Source organism: Ciconia boyciana, chromosome 30 (assembly GCF_034638445.1).
Source record: "Ciconia boyciana chromosome 30, ASM3463844v1, whole genome shotgun sequence".
NCBI classification, from domain to species: Eukaryota; Metazoa; Chordata; class Aves; order Ciconiiformes; family Ciconiidae; genus Ciconia; species Ciconia boyciana.
Window position 1 is genome coordinate 551,536 of NC_132963.1, and position 16,269 is coordinate 567,804.

At 49.9% G+C, this 16,269-nt stretch overlaps 1 protein-coding gene across 4 annotated transcripts in view; it reads right to left on the reverse strand.

The window, feature by feature from the left end:
- LOC140644961 (E3 ubiquitin-protein ligase rnf213-alpha-like) overlaps positions 1-16,269 on the reverse strand; it is a 50,241-nt gene that overhangs the window by 6,632 nt on the left and 27,340 nt on the right. For 2 of the 4 annotated variants that reach the window (XM_072848148.1, XM_072848146.1), the window contains exons 34-57: positions 11,539-11,654; positions 11,195-11,323; positions 10,544-10,608; positions 9,950-10,094; positions 9,381-9,522; positions 8,753-8,926; positions 8,249-8,382; positions 7,851-8,008; positions 7,372-7,575; positions 6,627-6,820; positions 5,992-6,112; positions 5,518-5,618; positions 4,852-5,025; positions 4,485-4,657; positions 4,305-4,401; positions 4,104-4,218; positions 3,690-3,873; positions 3,111-3,313; positions 2,809-2,910; positions 2,339-2,554; positions 1,483-1,564; positions 1,125-1,159; positions 346-440; positions 14-164 (exon numbers count right to left, since the gene is read on the reverse strand). In XM_072848148.1, the coding sequence (XP_072704249.1) occupies positions 14-164; positions 346-440; positions 1,125-1,159; positions 1,483-1,564; positions 2,339-2,554; positions 2,809-2,910; positions 3,111-3,313; positions 3,690-3,873; positions 4,104-4,218; positions 4,305-4,401; positions 4,485-4,657; positions 4,852-5,025; positions 5,518-5,618; positions 5,992-6,112; positions 6,627-6,820; positions 7,372-7,575; positions 7,851-8,008; positions 8,249-8,382; positions 8,753-8,926; positions 9,381-9,522; positions 9,950-10,094; positions 10,544-10,608; positions 11,195-11,323; positions 11,539-11,654 (3,310 nt within the window). Of the gene's footprint in view, positions 1-13; positions 165-345; positions 441-1,124; positions 1,160-1,482; positions 1,565-2,338; positions 2,555-2,808; positions 2,911-3,110; positions 3,314-3,689; positions 3,874-4,103; positions 4,219-4,304; positions 4,402-4,484; positions 4,658-4,851; positions 5,026-5,517; positions 5,619-5,991; positions 6,113-6,626; positions 6,821-7,371; positions 7,576-7,850; positions 8,009-8,248; positions 8,383-8,752; positions 8,927-9,380; positions 9,523-9,949; positions 10,095-10,543; positions 10,609-11,194; positions 11,324-11,538; positions 11,655-16,269 lie in introns of those variants that run through there. The other 2 variants (XM_072848147.1, XM_072848149.1) reach the window with 2 other exon arrangements.

The window sequence follows — 16,269 nt, forward strand, 5'->3', positions numbered from 1 at the left end:
GGTGGTCGCTCACCTGTTTGTCAGCGTAGATCCCCAGCAGGAGGGACGAATGGAGCAGAGCTCTCACAAGACCGACGCAGGCAGGCGACAGGCACCTCTCCAGGTCGTTTCTCCGCGAGAGAGGGCTCTCCAGGATGTACCCTTTCTCCGTTTTATCCTTGGTGCTGCGTTCAGAAAGAGCAATTACCCACCACCGCTTTTGCTAGGTCCCATGATGGGACCACGGGATGCAGAGACCTTTGCTTTGGCCAGCCACAGCACTTTCCCCGTGCCCATGGCTCTGCGGGAGGGTTAGGTGGGTGGGCGAAGCCCTCTGGGGCTGCGGAGCCGGGAGGGGTGACTTACATTTCCTTCTGCACAAAGCCTCTCTCAGGTTTGTGGTTAGTTCCCCCAACGGCGGCACCACACTTGCATTTCTTCACTTCCATGGGAAGCCCACACTGCATTTGGACACACAAGGGTGGAGTGAGAGAGAAGGCTGGAAGCCCAGCCGGGCGCTGAAGGCATCTAGCAAAAGCTGAGGGCACCCAGCAGGTTTCCACATCCTCCACCCGGCTTTCTAACATGGGGTCATTGCAACAGCTAACGAGAAGCAGGAGGAGATGCGTCTCTATGAGCAAACATCTCCAGACCAACCAGGTTCTTCCTACAGCCAGCAGGACGCATCCAGGCATCAATTTGGGGATGAGACTAACCAAGACGTGGAAGCACCCGCTTAGCTCCACTGCTCCCACGGGGAGACACAAATCCCAGTTCCATTTAGCCTAGTGCCTCACTCGGAGGAGAGCCCACCTGGCTTGGAGAAGAGCCCAGCTGGCTTGGAGAAGAGCCCAGCTGGCTTCTGAGCCTTGCAGCTAAAGGACCGCTTGACACAGAGGTGACATTGGAGTTCACATTAGGAGGGGAGCAGGGCAGCAGGAGGAGCATCTATAGCAACCACCCCGGGCCAAGAGGTCAAGATGTGTTTCAAGATGGTGCAAAGAGGATGGGCACCTCTGGGAGCCAGAAGAAGACCTGAGAAGCTCATCCCAAGCCTGGCTTTTTCCCATGGAGGTGAGAGAGATGCAATGAGAAGCGCAAGAAGACAGAGCTGCAAAGACCACCAGCCAGAAGGAGACACTTACGTTGGTGACAGCCCAGTATAAGCCACACCGACAAGCTACGTGTGAAAGAGGATACGGTTAGTCAGTCAGCTCCGACAACAACCTCCATGATGGGAACGTGGCCAGAAGCTCACCAAGAGGGTGACAGGCCTGGTTCCCACCTCCTGGCATCCAGCCCCACCACATGCCTCTCACAGAGCTCGTCAAAAAGGGACCCAAAGGTGTTCCACCCAGGTGGAGATCATGAAGGACTCAACAAAAGGCCGGAGATGGCCTTCAGGAGTCTCTAATCCCTTCCCTCCATCCCCTGGACGATCTCAATCAGTTGCTGGTGGGTCCCCTACATGCACAGGAGCAGCAAGATTCCCCCAATACTTACTCCAAATCTTATCCGTCGCACCAGTTTTCCAGTTCTTCTCATCAAAAAGCAGGTCGCCAGGCATGGTGGGAAGGTAGGACCCCTTGGAAAGGAAACGCGATAGCAAGTGAGGCGTGGGGTAACCACCTTCCTAGCTTGCTTCCCACCTATCTGAGGAACAATTCTGCTTCTAAAGCAAGCAGTGGGGAGGAAGGGTCCTCCTGCATGGCCACTGGCATCAGGGAGAAACTTCTGGTGAGGGAATGGGGACCAAGGGAGGGAGCACGGTACATCAGATGGGGAGACATGAGGCTGGAGTGACCAGACATGAGCAAAGTCCCCAAGAGTCGCAATTATTTATGAGTTTTGATTCTGGAACTGAATACACCATGGGCCAAACGTGGCCTTGATGGGAAGGGAGAGGATCCAGAGGTGGCTGCTGCCTTCACTTCCAAGAAAAGCAGCACGATGTCCTGGTTGCTTCCTGCAGCCTTCAAATAACAAGAACAACTCATGCATGGACAGCCCCGAGGGGAAGCCCAGCTCAGGAAAGAGCATCTCCACCATCATCTGAGTGATGGAAGACCTTTGGCAGGAGGATGCTTGGGCTGGGCTTCAAACCACCTAATGTCCACCAGCGCAGCTCTGCCAGGCCCCCAGCTACCCTTGAGTCAGTAGAGAGACGGGCATCTCCCGTAGACCATACATCTCATCCACATTTGAAGAAGACCAGGATGGATGGTCGCAGTTACTTTGCAGCCCAGGGAACGAGAAGGAGGAGGACAACAAGCTGATGAAAACAAAGCCTGTCTGCCAGGACACGTTGCGCCAGGACAGTGGGGTGGAGAGAGCTGTACGCCTCGGCGTCGCGACTCACCTTCACTGTGTCAGGCTTGAAGCAGATGTTCTTGAGGAGGTGAGTGATGCGTCTCGGGAAAATGGCCAGAGTGAGCGCAGTGTGGAAGACCACCTCCAGCAGGCCTGGGTCTTCACTGTCACCCAAAGCATCCATGATCTTCTTCAGTTTGTCTTCCAGCAGCTCGTCTGGGATGGATGGCAACCGGAGGATGTTCTCCATTTGTCTCATGACAGACTACAAAAGTTGAATAAAACAGACGTAAGCGAAGGCAACCGGCATGGCAGCTCCCCGTGAGGGGTCTTCTGGCTTCACCGCCGAGGTTCAGTGTCCATGCAAAGTCCCATTTGTGTCCCCTGGCAGCAAGGAGTTGCCACAGCTCTCCATCAACACAGATGGAAACCTCCTGTTTCCAGGAGGTTCCAGATCAACCAACGGTTCCAGACCAACAACCATGAAAACCTCCCGTTAGAGACGCGACAGATACTCACAGTCAAGCTCTGGTTTTCCGTGGAATCTTTGCTTTTTAGCTGGTTTTGTGCTTTGTCCAGCACCGAAAACATCAGCGTTGTATTCGACCAGGCACTTCTATCCTGAAAAACACAGATGCACGTTGTTATCCTAAAAAGCAAGTGCAAGGGCACAAAGAGGAGGTTGACTGCACCCTACAGGGGCCTGTCGCGCTCCTTCAACTGGAAGGGAGCCCCCTGAGTCAATTTTACAGGGCTCGAGCTCAGTGAATCCCACCCCCCTCAGCTCTGCTTCAGCACAAGGCTCTCAAGAAACAACCAACCTGCGAAATTTCTACCCCTTGGGGTAAAATCCACTTCTCCACCTGGAGGATCTTCCACATAGAGGTGAGCCCATAGATGTCACAGAGGTTTCTGATGAGGAACACCTGAGGCCACGGAGTTGGAGCCTTTGCAACCAGCTTCTTCATTGCATTCACGAGGTCTTGCTCTTTCTCATTCCCCTCGGCAGCGAGTGCATTGGGATCTGCAGCGGGAAAGGAGGTTTCTCGTTATGCCCAGTCCCCAGTGGTGGCACGTCGCACATGTCCTTCACCAACACAGCCCCTACAGCTGTTTAGGTTGCAGTAGGATCTAGGTTGCAGTAGGATCTTCTCCCCACAGGTTGAAACATGGCTTCAAGCCAATGTACAGAAGGTCCCTTAATACGTAGGGAAATACTTGGAGAACACAGTGAGTCTGGGGACTGAAGACCTGGAAAGTTTGTCCAAAATAACCTCAATTTTCATAAAACCAGTAATTTTCCAGCAAAAACCTCCAAGGCTATACCTTTTTTTGGCTTGTTCTAGACCTGTTAAGGGGTAGGCAATGATTCTCATGCTCCGCTAAGGAAAAGGACTCACCGGAAAGCATCCGTCGGCCAAGCACAGTGGCCACGTGGCTGATGGAGAGCCGGAGCTGGGCGATGAACTGGAGGGTGTTAATTCTTGAGACCTCAGGCTTGCAGAAAGAAGACAGGTCTGCTGTGGAGAGGCAGTTTTCAGCAAGCTGGCTGACGTCTTCTTCAGAAGAAGGATACATAAAATCCTGCAAGAGAGAGACCATTTTTATGAGTCTGAAGGTGGGTTCTAAGTGAGCAGCTCCTCCTTCTTCCTTGTGCCTTCCCCTCATCTCTAAGGTGAGTTCCTCCTTTGGTTCCTCAGCCATAAAAAGGTGTGGAGGGGGGCAATGAATGTGATTAATAGGTGTTAGCTGGGGTGGTGGCTCCAAGTTATGGTGTTCGTTGGGATTTCCAGTGCATCCCAACGGGCACTCACCTCCAGACAGTGCACCACCATGAAGTAGAAATGGTCCATGTTACTTTGGTTGGATATTATCTTTTCTTCCATCTGGGACAGGTATTCTTCCAAGTGAACCTTGACGTTGTTGAACCTAAGGGCAGAAAAGGACACAGAGCATCGGCATCCACGTAGCCAAGGGGTTCAGCAATGGGGTTTGGGAGCAACCTCGGGGCTGACCCGCATCGCAGCAGCAGCTTCAGGAGGGAGGACTGGATGGTAGGACTGGTGTCCATGCACTCTTCGAAGGGCGACAACTCGCTTTTTGGCTTGTACACTAGGAAGGAAGGATAACATCCGTTATTTGACTTCCAAGAGCGCAAGGTCAGACCCAGGTAGAGTGGAATCAAGCTCTTTTACCCCTTTTCCCCGCCTGATGCTCAGGGTTGGGTTTGCAAGCCACAAACTTTATCAGTCGCTGAATGATTTCAGCAGACGGTGCCTCTCTGTCTCCCAAAAAGTACATGGTGATAAACTCGACGAAGAAGGAATTGCATTTCCTCCTGAATTTGTTGTGACAGGCAACAGCTTCCCTGGAGGGAAGAAGAAAACCGAGACTTGTGGTCAACCTCCAACCAAGGAAAGAAACAACGTCCCTCTCTCTGCAGGGCACAGGGCCCAAACCAGGGAGACGAGACGGCCATTTGTTCAGGCACCAGCGTCTTCTATCCCAATATTTAACATGAAGACACTCGAGACAGGCAAGTTTTTGCCGGCGCCGGGATACCTCGTGGCCTCTGAAGCCGTGGGTGTGTAATCCTCCGGGAATTCCTCCTTGCAGATCTTACACTGCTTGTTCGCCCACTCCAGGATGCAGCGAGTGCAGAAGATGTGGCTGCAGGGCAGCTCCGCCGGGTCAGTGATCTCCCGCAGGCAGCTCTTGCATTCCTTCACACCCTTCCTGAGGGACACCACCAAAAGAAGAGGCAGCTCAGCGCTGCTGCCAGATTTGAGGAAGGGCGCGGGTTGGCTCCTGCCTAACGTACGCCCTGGGGCGGGGATGAAGCTGGATGGGCACTTCTGCCAAGCCTCACTGGTGAGTAGAGAACCAGGGTGACCCACCACCACTTCAAGAACCAGCAGCTTCTAAGCTGCCGGGGGACCATCCCATCTTGGAGAGGCAACGGTCCGTGGTGAGGATGGCTGGGTGAAGGGGATGGAGAGCCTGCGTGCTCAGGGGAGCTGGTTTCTTTGGCACCACACCTAAGAGAAGTTGCTCCAGAGATGATTCATCACCTCCAAGACAGGCTCTCACCCCTTGGCTTCATCAGTGTGGCCTCTCTTTGGCCCAAAGAGGTTCACCCCTAGTGCTGACATATTTCCCCCACCCTTTACAAACATCACATCAATGGAGAAGGACCCTAAAGTCAACTTTTTTTCAGCTCGGACTTACACCAGATACACAACATCGGCATTCTCGTTGCATTTTTTCAGCACTTTTGTCACCAATTCAAAAGTCTCCTCTGGCTGAAATCCCGGGGTTGCATAGAGGCGCTGCAAAAGACAAACACACGGTGCAAGCTCAGCAGAAACATCTCTCTGGTACGTGGAGGATGAACATCACAGGATGTCAGTACTGCAGGGGCACAGATTTTAACAGCAGAATTAAGCAGATCCATGTATGGGTGTCTCTGCGTGGACCTCTGAGGGTAAGCGACCTTGATTAACCCTTTAAATTCTCAAGGAAGCCTTCCTTGATTCCAAATCCTCATTTTGGATTCTGAATCCAAATAGTCTTTGTCTCTTGGATGATATTTCCAACCTTTTCCCATTCCTAAGCCCTCCCTACAGCTGGGACCAGAGGTCTCCTGGAAGAGAAGAGCCCTCTCAAGCTTCACAGCCATGAGCTGCTCCAGCAAACACCTACATTCCAGAGGAAGATGAACTGCTTCACCACAAGCCTCAGGAGTTTCTCCTCTATTTGTGTCTCGTTGTGCAGCAGGTGGTCGATCAACATGTAGACAATGTTGGTGCAGGTCCAGCGATGTCTGCAAAACACACGCCCCAAACGGTGCCAGTTAGGTTGGACCAGAGACCTCCTGAGGTCCCTTCCCACCAGTATTTCTGTGACTCATCCCAGGTAGCATGTGGTCACCTGAGGACACAAGACCTTCTGAGATAGCATTAGAGGGAGAAAGATATGGCATGGTCCTGTCTACGCTGCTTATTTCAATGAACCTTGGGCCAAACTGAAACTGCCAGCCCCTTTCTGGGTGGTGTCTCTGGAGAAACCTACTTGTCCCACCCCAGAAAGCATTTTGGCACCACGCAAGGAGAAATTCCACCAGAACTAAGCAATTTGATTGTGGTAAAACATCCACCACTTTTTTTTGGAGCCACTTTGCCACCATGTTTGTGATAATGAGGAAGGACCAGGAAGGAGTGGACAGCTGGAGGACTTGTGACTTCCGGCTCCCCAAGAGGAGGGTGGCTTCAGTTCACCTGACCTTCAGACATCAAGAAGTTTCCTTGCGCTACTGTCAACAGAGTGACTGAACTTACAACACAGCCTCCAGGAGTTTCTTCTTCTTCTGGTAGAACTGAAGCTGGTAGTTGTCCAGACTGATCCACTCCACCCAGGGCTTAATGGACTTGACGCTTTTGAGCCACGCTACGCAGGCATCAAAGGGCAAAAGTCCATTTTCGGAGGGCTGTATTTTCTTCAGGAGAATGTTCAAGGCATCAAGAGTGACAAACTGAAATGACGTTTGCAAAGAGAGAGAAAAAGAGTCTAGGTAAAGAATTGACCTTGCCGGTGGGTGGCACAGAGGGGAGGGATACCGCATGACTAGATGCTGGTATAGCTTTTGGAGCAGTTGGCAGGGCTATGTTCGAAAGAAATGGACTTTTACGGGTGAAGTTCTGGCATCTGTAAACCAGGAAGGGCTTTAATGAGCCTAACCACGCCTTGGAGAAAGAAGGACCTTGGAGTCACCACGGGGAGTTCTCTCAAAACCTTAGCTTGCTGCTCTAAGCAATAAGCATCTTAGGAGGGATGCGGACATCTCCACACGGACGTGGCAAGCCAAGGAGCTGGAGCCCACCACTGAAGCGCGACACAACGAATCCCACCCACCTCTAGGGTCAAAATGTCTAAGGGGGCTTCAACGTGATACCCAGAGTGACACAAGCACAAGGATGTCTTACTAATTACAAAGTATGTAATTAAATGACGGAAGTTGTGAAGACCATCATGTTCAAATGCCGTAGGAGAAGGGTTAGAGGGCAAACACAGCTCTTTGCTCACCATTTCTGGGGGGTTCTTCTCATACATTGCCTGCAGCTCGCTTATGACAGTGTCGTTGCTTTTTGCTATGTCAACGAAGAGCTGATAATCATCTCGGAGGTAGAAATATTCCATGTGAAGCCAAATTGGGGAAAAGCCCATCTCCCCCCTGCCCACGGAGGAGCAGAGTTGTTCTGCGCTGGATAGGAAAACTTTTGAGAGAATCTGCAGATAGAATAAAAGACGTTATTTCTGCTCAAAGCAAACAGCAAGGGGACTAAGGTGGGACGCTCAGCATTGCCGTTGCATCCCATACGAAGTCTCCAGATCAAAAAGAGTTCTCAAGGTGGAATTAAGACAGAATGTTCATAACAGTTGAGGAGTAGCCACAGGGCAGTGCAAGGAAGGGCTTATCAAAACATCAGATTTGGCCAGGAAGGATAGGACTAGGGCCAAAGCCAACGCCAGTTGAAGACGGTGCTCTACCCGACCCTTCTCACCTCATAGACGGAGAGGTCTTGTCCAGGAAAAGCCATCCTGAGAAAGTCGTTGGCGTAATAGCGTAGCACGTCTGGATTGCTGCCATCTGGCATCAAGACATTCTTGATGAAGGTTTGGTAGAATCTGGCCACTTCCTCCGTTGGCTTCTTGGGCTGATCTAGAAGGGACAGCGAAGAGAGTTATGGCCGCTTAGCGGAAAATGGGAGCTCCTCGTTAAGACTGATGTGGACATGTGGCCGAGTGCAAGGCCACGGGTAAAGCGGCACAATGCCTCCGTTGGAAGAGGAGATACAATGCAGAAGAGATGCACAACGCAGTTCTGGGTCATTTGAGTGAGGAACACAGACAAATGGCAGCTTTGTTGGGTTAAAGCTCCCCCTGGGAAGCCTGATGTTACCTTTCATATGATAGACCTTCTCCCATACGTCATCCAGGTAGGCTTTCAAAACCCAACTGAATGGGAACTGGCAGAAGATGGAGACGTTGGGGTCTTTGGACATTGACAACACGGAAATCTTAGCATCTGCCGCCCTTGAATTCAAACAGCGCAGAAAGAAGCATTAAATCGTGCAACAGACCGTAGGCGTCCAGAGACGGACCACCTCAGAGAAGTTCCCGACTCCCACTGACGTGTGTTCTCCTTAAAGGAGTTCAGAAACCTGGGGAGAAATTTGGTAGGGAAGTCAGGGAAAAACTGGGCAAGAGCAGGGAAGGAGCCAATTTTGTTGTCAGCTTAAACCAACAGGGAAGTTTTGGTCCCAGGGACTTGACACCCAAGACCTTCCACAGCTAGGTTATGAACAGCTGCACCTCAAGCATGAGCTACTGTTTCACTACGAACGGCAGCTTTCACTCTCCTAAGGAAAACCACCTCCCTGTACATTTACATCCCATCTCTTACTCCCTGGTGTATTTAATTTTTAGGAATGTTTCCTCTTGGAACATCTGGAGCCACAGTTCTGCGAGCGGAGAGCCTTGAGAGACGTGATCCAGGTTGTTGTTGGCATCCACCACGGCGAGAATTTGGGCAAAGACGTTCACCACAATGTCTTCCAGGTGCATCCAGAGCGCTTGCCTGAAAAAGGAGATGACATGGCTCATTACATTGCTTCCCTGCTTCCCAAGAAGCCCTCCTCTGCCCAGGGGACAGCATCGGTCTTGAAGACCCACAAGTCAACCAAAACAACCCAACCACTTCTGAAGATGCCAAATGTGGGCATCCAGGCTTGACACTAACCATCCTTGTCTACCTCACAGTCAACCAACGTTGTTTGCTTCCAGAAAAGCCCTTCCAAAAGAAGCTTCCTCAAAATCAACAGTGCTCTTAATTAATTTTTTTGCTTTTGAGACTGACTACGACCTTTCAGCAAGCCCCTACCTTGTTCTAGGCTGATAAAAAACCCCACGTCTTCAGACGCTTCTTGGTTGTCACGTCTTGGTCTTTGAGCAAGGTGCCTCATACTTCACACAGAGCAGTTTTAGGAACAGAATTACTTGACATTAAGAAGGTGGCCCACAGCCAGCACTACCTGAACGATGTGTCTTCCAGCATGAATTCAGTAGAGAGCGCCCTGCGGAAAATCCATCCCTGTGGCTCTTGGATGGGTTTCTCTCGTTCTTGTAGGAGGTAACAAATTCTCTTCTTCAGGATGGTCATAAAGTGTCTGGAAACTAATCACAAAACAGCGCTGGTTAAAACCCACCTGCTGCTCTTGATGGAGACTCCATCAAAAACCTGCAAGGGATTTTGGTTGCCACAGTTTTCCACTCAAAAATCCTACCACCTAAATTTTTTTAATTACTCCTATGCAGAAATCAACTTCCATTGGCAAGTGACATCTGTCTGGGATCATCTACCAAGGTCTGCAGCGAAGCTTTGTGGTTTACTACAGATTCCGATCATGAACATGAGGGCCTGTGCAGGGAGGTGAAGGAGGCCCCATGCCACTTCACCCTCTGTCTCTTGGGTGCTTCCCCACCCACCTTGGCTTTGAGGGACATCACAACTGGCTGTCAACCCGTTCGTTGTCTTCTTTCAGCCGTACGGCTTGCAACGTGCAAGAAGGAGCCACTTCTAGTTCTCTCTACTCACACGTACCACTATTCTGAGCGTGGAAAAGCAAGTTGTGAAGGATCTTGATTCTCTCCGTTGGACGCTGGCTGTTGTCCTTCTTGTCCTCCAGCTGGATCACAGCCTTCTGGATGCTCCCTTTGATCATTGCGTCCACGTTGAGGAACTGTGGCTGGAAAAGACTGGAGGTCAGTCGGTTGCTTGACGCTACTTTGCTCTCATTTGCCTGGGGACGCTTGTCCTGGGTCATCGATTCATCTTCTCCAGAACTTAGCACAGTGGGTTCTGAGGTCTGTACCCATCTCACCAGCCCAACAAACCCTGGTTAAGTCAGTCCCCGGGGCGTGGAGGGCCACTGCTGTGCCTGGTAAGGGACACTGCTTTGTTGATGGTGACAAAAGGCTCCTGCTCTCGTGCTAGTCGCCCACAGGTGGGCTGGGAGACCACCACCCTACTTCAACCTCACTATGTGACCCAGGAAGACCTGCAGCTTTCCTGTGCCAAGGTACCAGCCCAAGCAAGGACCTTCAAAAGCAGATCCCAAATGTCTGTGGATACCCAAGGCAGTTCTTGCACAATGGCAAGCAACTAAAATGAGTAGGGAAAAAAAAAAAATCATACGTTTTCCTCTGGGTAAAGACCAGACTCGGTGAGGCTTCCCAGGGCACCAGAATCCTCTGGAGAACCTGAAATCACAATCAACCACACGACCCAGCTGTAAAAACCACCACCAAGAGATACTTCCATCCACAGGAGGTGTCGGCAGTGCCTTGACAATCAACAGGGAGAAATAAAGCAGCACAGGGGCGGAAGCCACCCAACTGCTTGGTATCAGCTTCTTGGATGACATGAAACCCTCAGGTTTGGGGAGCAATTGGCTGGACACCTCTAAGCAAGAACATGGATTCAAGGAGCCACCCAGAGTTGGCTTGCAATGATGGATCAAACCATTTCTGCCCCGTTTGCCCAACCATCTAGTTGAAGAATGGGGGTCAAGAAGCACGTGTTGACTCCATATAGAAGTCTCCAGCAGCACAGCTAGCTTTCCATCATTAACCGCTGCTCCACCATCACAGTTTGCCCATCAGGAGGCAAAGACTGCATTGCTATGAAGACCTCAAAAGCAGCAAGTGCTCCTGGGACCCATAGCTTGCAACCTGCTTGATCCAGCTGCTTTCCCATCCACAGGTGGGACATCAGAGGATGGGGCAGTGGGTTTCTGGAAGGGACAGCAGTGAGGAGGCGGTGGGTTTATGGTGAGAGACTTCTTACCTGCTGGAAGATGCTGCAGGGAGCTCCTCATGAAAATCTCAGCAATGGTCATTTTGGAGAGCTGGCCGAGATTGGCCTTAAAGTTCTCCGGGGGCATCAGGTCATCCAAGTGGATGGACTTCCACTCACCTGGAGAGGCAAGAGGATGGATCGGTCCATCTGCTCTCTTTTGGCGCATCAGCCATTTGGAAAACCAGTGAGCTCGGCTGCTCGGATTTACCAGCCAACCAGGGCAGGAAGACAGCGAGAGATGGAAAATCCACCACTTCACATGTCTTCTCTGCACGTCTTCATCTTCCCCTTCCCACTCTTTTCCCAACCCAAAGTAGCGAGTGTCACCTTACCGCTGTCAAAAGCCAGGTAGCTGCACCCTCCCAGGACCCGCGGGACTTTAGTGATCAGCACGACATGCAACAGATGGGGGCTGGCTGACCTCCTTCGCTCGTCTGTGATGCAGTACCTGGAAGCACCACCAGAAGGTCAGAGTTAATTCCAGACTCGTTTGACCAATCCCTCCAAGCAACGACTGCACCTCCTCCCTCTACGACCCCTTCCAGGGGTTAATCTCCCTCCCCGCCAAAGGCTGCAGTCATCTGAATCTGCTTTCTTGGGTGGATGCCACCCCAAGAAGACATTCTTTCTGGCCATTGTTGGTACAACCGGCTACAACCACAGAGGCAAATGAGACAAGAAAGTCCAGAGCACAGCCCAGGTCAAGCCTCAGGGGGAGAAAAAAGGCCAAAAGGCAGCAGAGGTTTCTGAGAAGTACGTTGTGCCTGGAAGGAGGAGGAAGAAGGAGGAAAGGAGGAAGAAGGAGGAAAGGAGGAAGAAGGAGGAAAGGAAGAAGAAGGAGGAAAGGAGGAAGAAGGAGGAAAGGAGGAAGAAGGAGGAAAGGAGGAAGAAGGAGGAAAGGAGGAAGAAGAAGGAAAGGAGGAAGAAGGAGGAAAGAAAGAAGAAGGAGGAAAGGAGGAAGAAGGAAAGGAAGAAGAAGGAGGAAAGAAAAAGAAGGAGGAAAGGAAGAAGAAGGAGGAAAGGAGGAAGAAGGAGGAAAGAAAGAAGAAGGAGGAAAGAAAGAAGAAGGAGAAAAGGAGGAAGAAGGAGGAAAGGAAGAAGAAGGAGGAAAGGAGGAAGAAGGAGGAAAGAAAGAAGAAGGACGAAAGGAAGAAGAAGGAGGAAAGGAGGAAGAAGGAGGAAAGGAGGAACAAGAAGGAAATGAGGAAGAAGGAGAAAAGGAAGAAGAAGGAGGAAAGGAAGAAGAAGGACGAAAGAAAGAAGAAGGAGGAAAGGAGGAAAGGAAGAAGAAGGAGGAAAGGAGGAAGAAGAAGGAAAGGAGGAAGAAGGAGGAAAGGAGGAAGAAGGAGGAAAGGAAGAAGAAGGAGGAAAGAAGAAGGAGGAAAGGAGGAAGAAGGAAAGGAGGAAGAAGGAGGAAAGGAGGAAGAAGGAGGAAAGGAGGAAGAAGAAGGAAAGGAGGAAGAAGGAGGAAAGAAAGAAGAAGGAGGAAAGGAAGAAGGAGGAAAGAAAGAAGAAGGAGGAAAGGAAGAAGAAGGAGGAAAGGAGGAAGAAGGAGGAAAGGAAGAAGAAGGAGAAAAGGAGGAAGAAGGAGGAAAGGAAGAAGAAGGAGGAAAGGAAGAAGAAGGAGGAAAGGAAGAAGAAGGAGGAAAGGAGGAAGAAGGAGGAAAGGAGGAAGAAGGAGGAAAGGAAGAAGAAGGAGAAAAGGAGGAAGAAGGAGGAAAGGAAGAAGAAGGAGGAAAGGAGGAAGAAGGAGGAAAGGAAGAAGAAGGAGGAAAGGAAGAAGAAGGAGGAAAGGAGGAAGAAGGAGGAAAGGAAGAAGAAGGAGGAAAGGAGGAAGAAGAAGGAAAGGAGGAAGAAGAGGAAAGAGGAAGAAGAAGGAAAGGAAGAAGAAGGAGGAAAGGAAGAAGAAGGAGGAAAGGAAGAAGAAGGAGGAAAGGAGGAAGAAGGAGGAAAGGAAGAAGAAGGAGGAAAGGAAGAAGAAGGAGGAAAGGAAGAAGAAGGAGGAAAGGAAGAAGAAGGAGGAAAGGAGGAAGAAGGAGGAAAGGAAGAAGAAGGAGGAAAGGAAGAAGAAGGAGGAAAGGAGGAAGAAGGAGGAAAGGAAGAAGAAGGAGGAAAGGAGGAAGAAGGAGGAAAGGAAGAAGAAGGAGGAAAGGAAGAAGAAGGAGGAAAGGAAGAAGAAGGAGGAAAGGAGGAAGAAGGAGGAAAGGAAGAAGAAGGAGGAAAGGAAGAAGAAGGAAGAAAGGAAGAAGAAGGAGGAAAGGAGGAAGAAGGAGGAAAGGAAGAAGAAGGAGGAAAGGAGGAAGAAGGAGGAAAGGAGGAAGAAGGAGGAAAGGAGGAAGAAGGAGGAAAGGAGGAAGAAGGAGGAAAGGAAGAAGAAGGAGGAAAGGAAGAAGAAGGAAAGGAGGAAGAAGGAGGAAAGGAAGAAGAAGGAGAAAAGGAGGAAGAAGGAGGAAAGGAAGAAGAAGGAGGAAAGGAGGAAGAAGGAGGAAAGGAGGAAGAAGAAGGAAAGGAGGAAGAAGGAGGAAAGAAAGAAGAAGGAGGAAAGGAGGAAGAAGGAGGAAAGAAAGAAGAAGGAGGAAAGGAAGAAGAAGGAGGAAAGGAGGAACAAGAAGGAAAGGAGGAAGAAGGAGAAAAGGAGGAAGAAGGAGGAAAGGAAGAAGAAGGAGGAAAGGAGGAAGAAGGAGGAAAGGAGGAAGAAGGAGGAAAGGAAGAAGAAGGAGGAAAGGAGGAAGAAGGAGGAAAGGAGGAAGAAGGAGGAAAGGAGGAAGAAGAAGGAAAGGAGGAAGAAGGAGGAAAGAAAGAAGAAGGACGAAAGAAAGAAGAAGGAGGAAAGAAAGAAGAAGGAGGAAAGAAAGAAGAAGGAGGAAAGGAGGAAGAAGGAGGAAAGGAGGAAAAAGGAGGAAAGGAGGAAGAAGGAAAGGAGGAAGAAGGAGGAAAGGAGGAAGAAGGAAAGGATGAAGAAGAAGGAAAGGAGGAAGAAGGAGGAAAGGAGGAAGAAGGAGGAAAGGAGGAAGAAGGAGGAAAGGAAGAAGAAGGAGGAAAGGAGGAAGAAGGAGGAAAGGAGGAACAAGAAGGAAAGGAGGAAGAAGGAGGAAAGGAGGAAGAAGGAGGAAAGGAAGAAGAAGGAGGAAAGGAAGAAGAAGGAGGAAAGGAGGAAGAAGGAGGAAAGGAAGAAGAAGGAGGAAAGGAAGAAGAAGGAGGAAAGGAAGAAGAAGGAGGAAAGGAGGAAGAAGGAGGAAAGGAGGAAGAAGGAGGAAAGAAAGAAGAAGGAGGAAAGAAAGAAGAAGGAGGAAAGGAGGAAGAAGGAGGAAAGGAAGAAGAAGGAGAAAAGGAGGAAGAAGGAGAAAAGGAGGAAGAAGGAGGAAAGGAGGAAGAAGGAGGAAAGGAAGAAGAAGGAGGAAAGGAAGAAGAAGGAGGAAAGGAAGAAGAAGGAAAGGAGGAAGAAGGAGGAAAGAAAGAACAAGGAAAGGAGTAAGAAGGAGGAAAGGAAGAAGAAGGCGGAAAGGAGGAAAAAGGAGGAAAGGAGGAAGAAGGAGAAAAGGAAGAAGAAGGAGGAAAGGAAGAAGAAGGAGGAAAGAAAGAAGAAGGAGGAAAGGAGGAAGAAGGAGGAAAGGAGGAAGAAGGAGGAAAGGAAGAAGAAGGAGGAAAGGAGGAAGAAGGAGGAAAGGAAGAAGAAGGAGGAAAGGAGGAAGAAGGAGGAAAGGAAGAAGAAGGAGGAAAGGAGGAAGAAGGAGGAAAGGAGGAAGAAGGAGGAAAGGAGGAAGAAGGAGGAAAGAAAGAAGAAGGAGAAAAGGAGGAAGAAGGACGAAAGGAAGAAGAAGGAGAAAAGGAGGAAGAAGGAGGAAAGGAAGAAGAAGGAGGAAAGGAAGAAGAAGGAGGAAAGGAAGAAGAAGGAGGAGATGAAGAAGGAGGAAAGGAGGAAGAAGGAGGAAAGAAAGAAGAAGGAAAGGAGGAAGAAGGAGGAAAGGAAGAAGAAGGAGGAAAGGAGGAAGAAGAAGGAAAGGAGGAAGAAGGAGGAAAGGAAGAAGAAGGAGGAAAGGAAGAAAGAGGACGAAAGAAAGAAAAAGGAGGAAAGGAGGAAGAAGGACGAAAGAAAGAAGAAGGACGAAAGAAAGAAGAAGGAGAAAAGGAGGAAGAAGGAGGAAAGGAAGAAGAAGGAGGAAAGGAGGAAGAAGGAGGAAAGGAAGAAGAAGGAGGAAAGGAAGAAGAAGGAGAAAAGGAGGAAGAAGGAGGAAAGGAAGAAGAAGTAGGAAAGGAAGAAGAAGGAGGAAAGGAAGAAGAAGGAGGAAAGGAGGAAGAAGGAGGAAAGGAGGAAGAAGGAGGAAAGGAAGAAGAAGGAGGAAAGGAAGAAGAAGGAGAAAAGGAGGAAGAAGTAGGAAAGGAAGAAGAAGGAGGAAAGGAAGAAGGAGGAAAGGAGGAGGAAGGGAAGGAGGAAGAAGGAGGAAAGAAAGAAGAAGGAGGAAAGGAGGAAGAAGGAGGAAAGAAAGAAGGAGGAAAGAAAGAAGAAGGAGGAAAGAAAGAAGAAGGAGAAAAGGAGGAAGAAGGAGGAAAGGAAGAAGAAGGAGGAAAGAAGAAGAAGGAGGAAAGGAGGAAGAAGGAAAGGAGGAAGAAGGAGGAAAGGAGGAAGAAGGAGGAAAGGAAGAAGAAGGAGGAAAGGAGGAAGAAGGAGGAAAGGAAGAAGAAGGAGAAAAGGAGGAAGAAGGAGGAAAGGAGGAAGAAGGAGGAAAGGAAGAAGAAGGAGGAAAGGAGGAAGAAGGAAAGGAGAAAGAAGGAGGAAAGGAGGAAGAAGGAGGAAAGAAGGAAGAAGAAGGAGGAAAGGAAGAAGAAGGAGGAAAGGAAGAAGAAGGAAAGGAGGAAGAAGGAGGAAAGAAAGAACAAGGAAAGGAGGAAGAAGGAGGAAAGGAAGAAGAAGGAAGAAAGGAAGAAGAAGGAGGAAAGGAGGAAGAAGAAGGAAAGAGGAAGAAGGAGGAAAGGAGGAAGAAGGAGGAAAGGAGGAAGAAGAAGGGAAGGAGGAAGAAGGAGGAAAGAAAGAAGAAGGAGGAAAGGAGGAAGAAGGAGGAAAG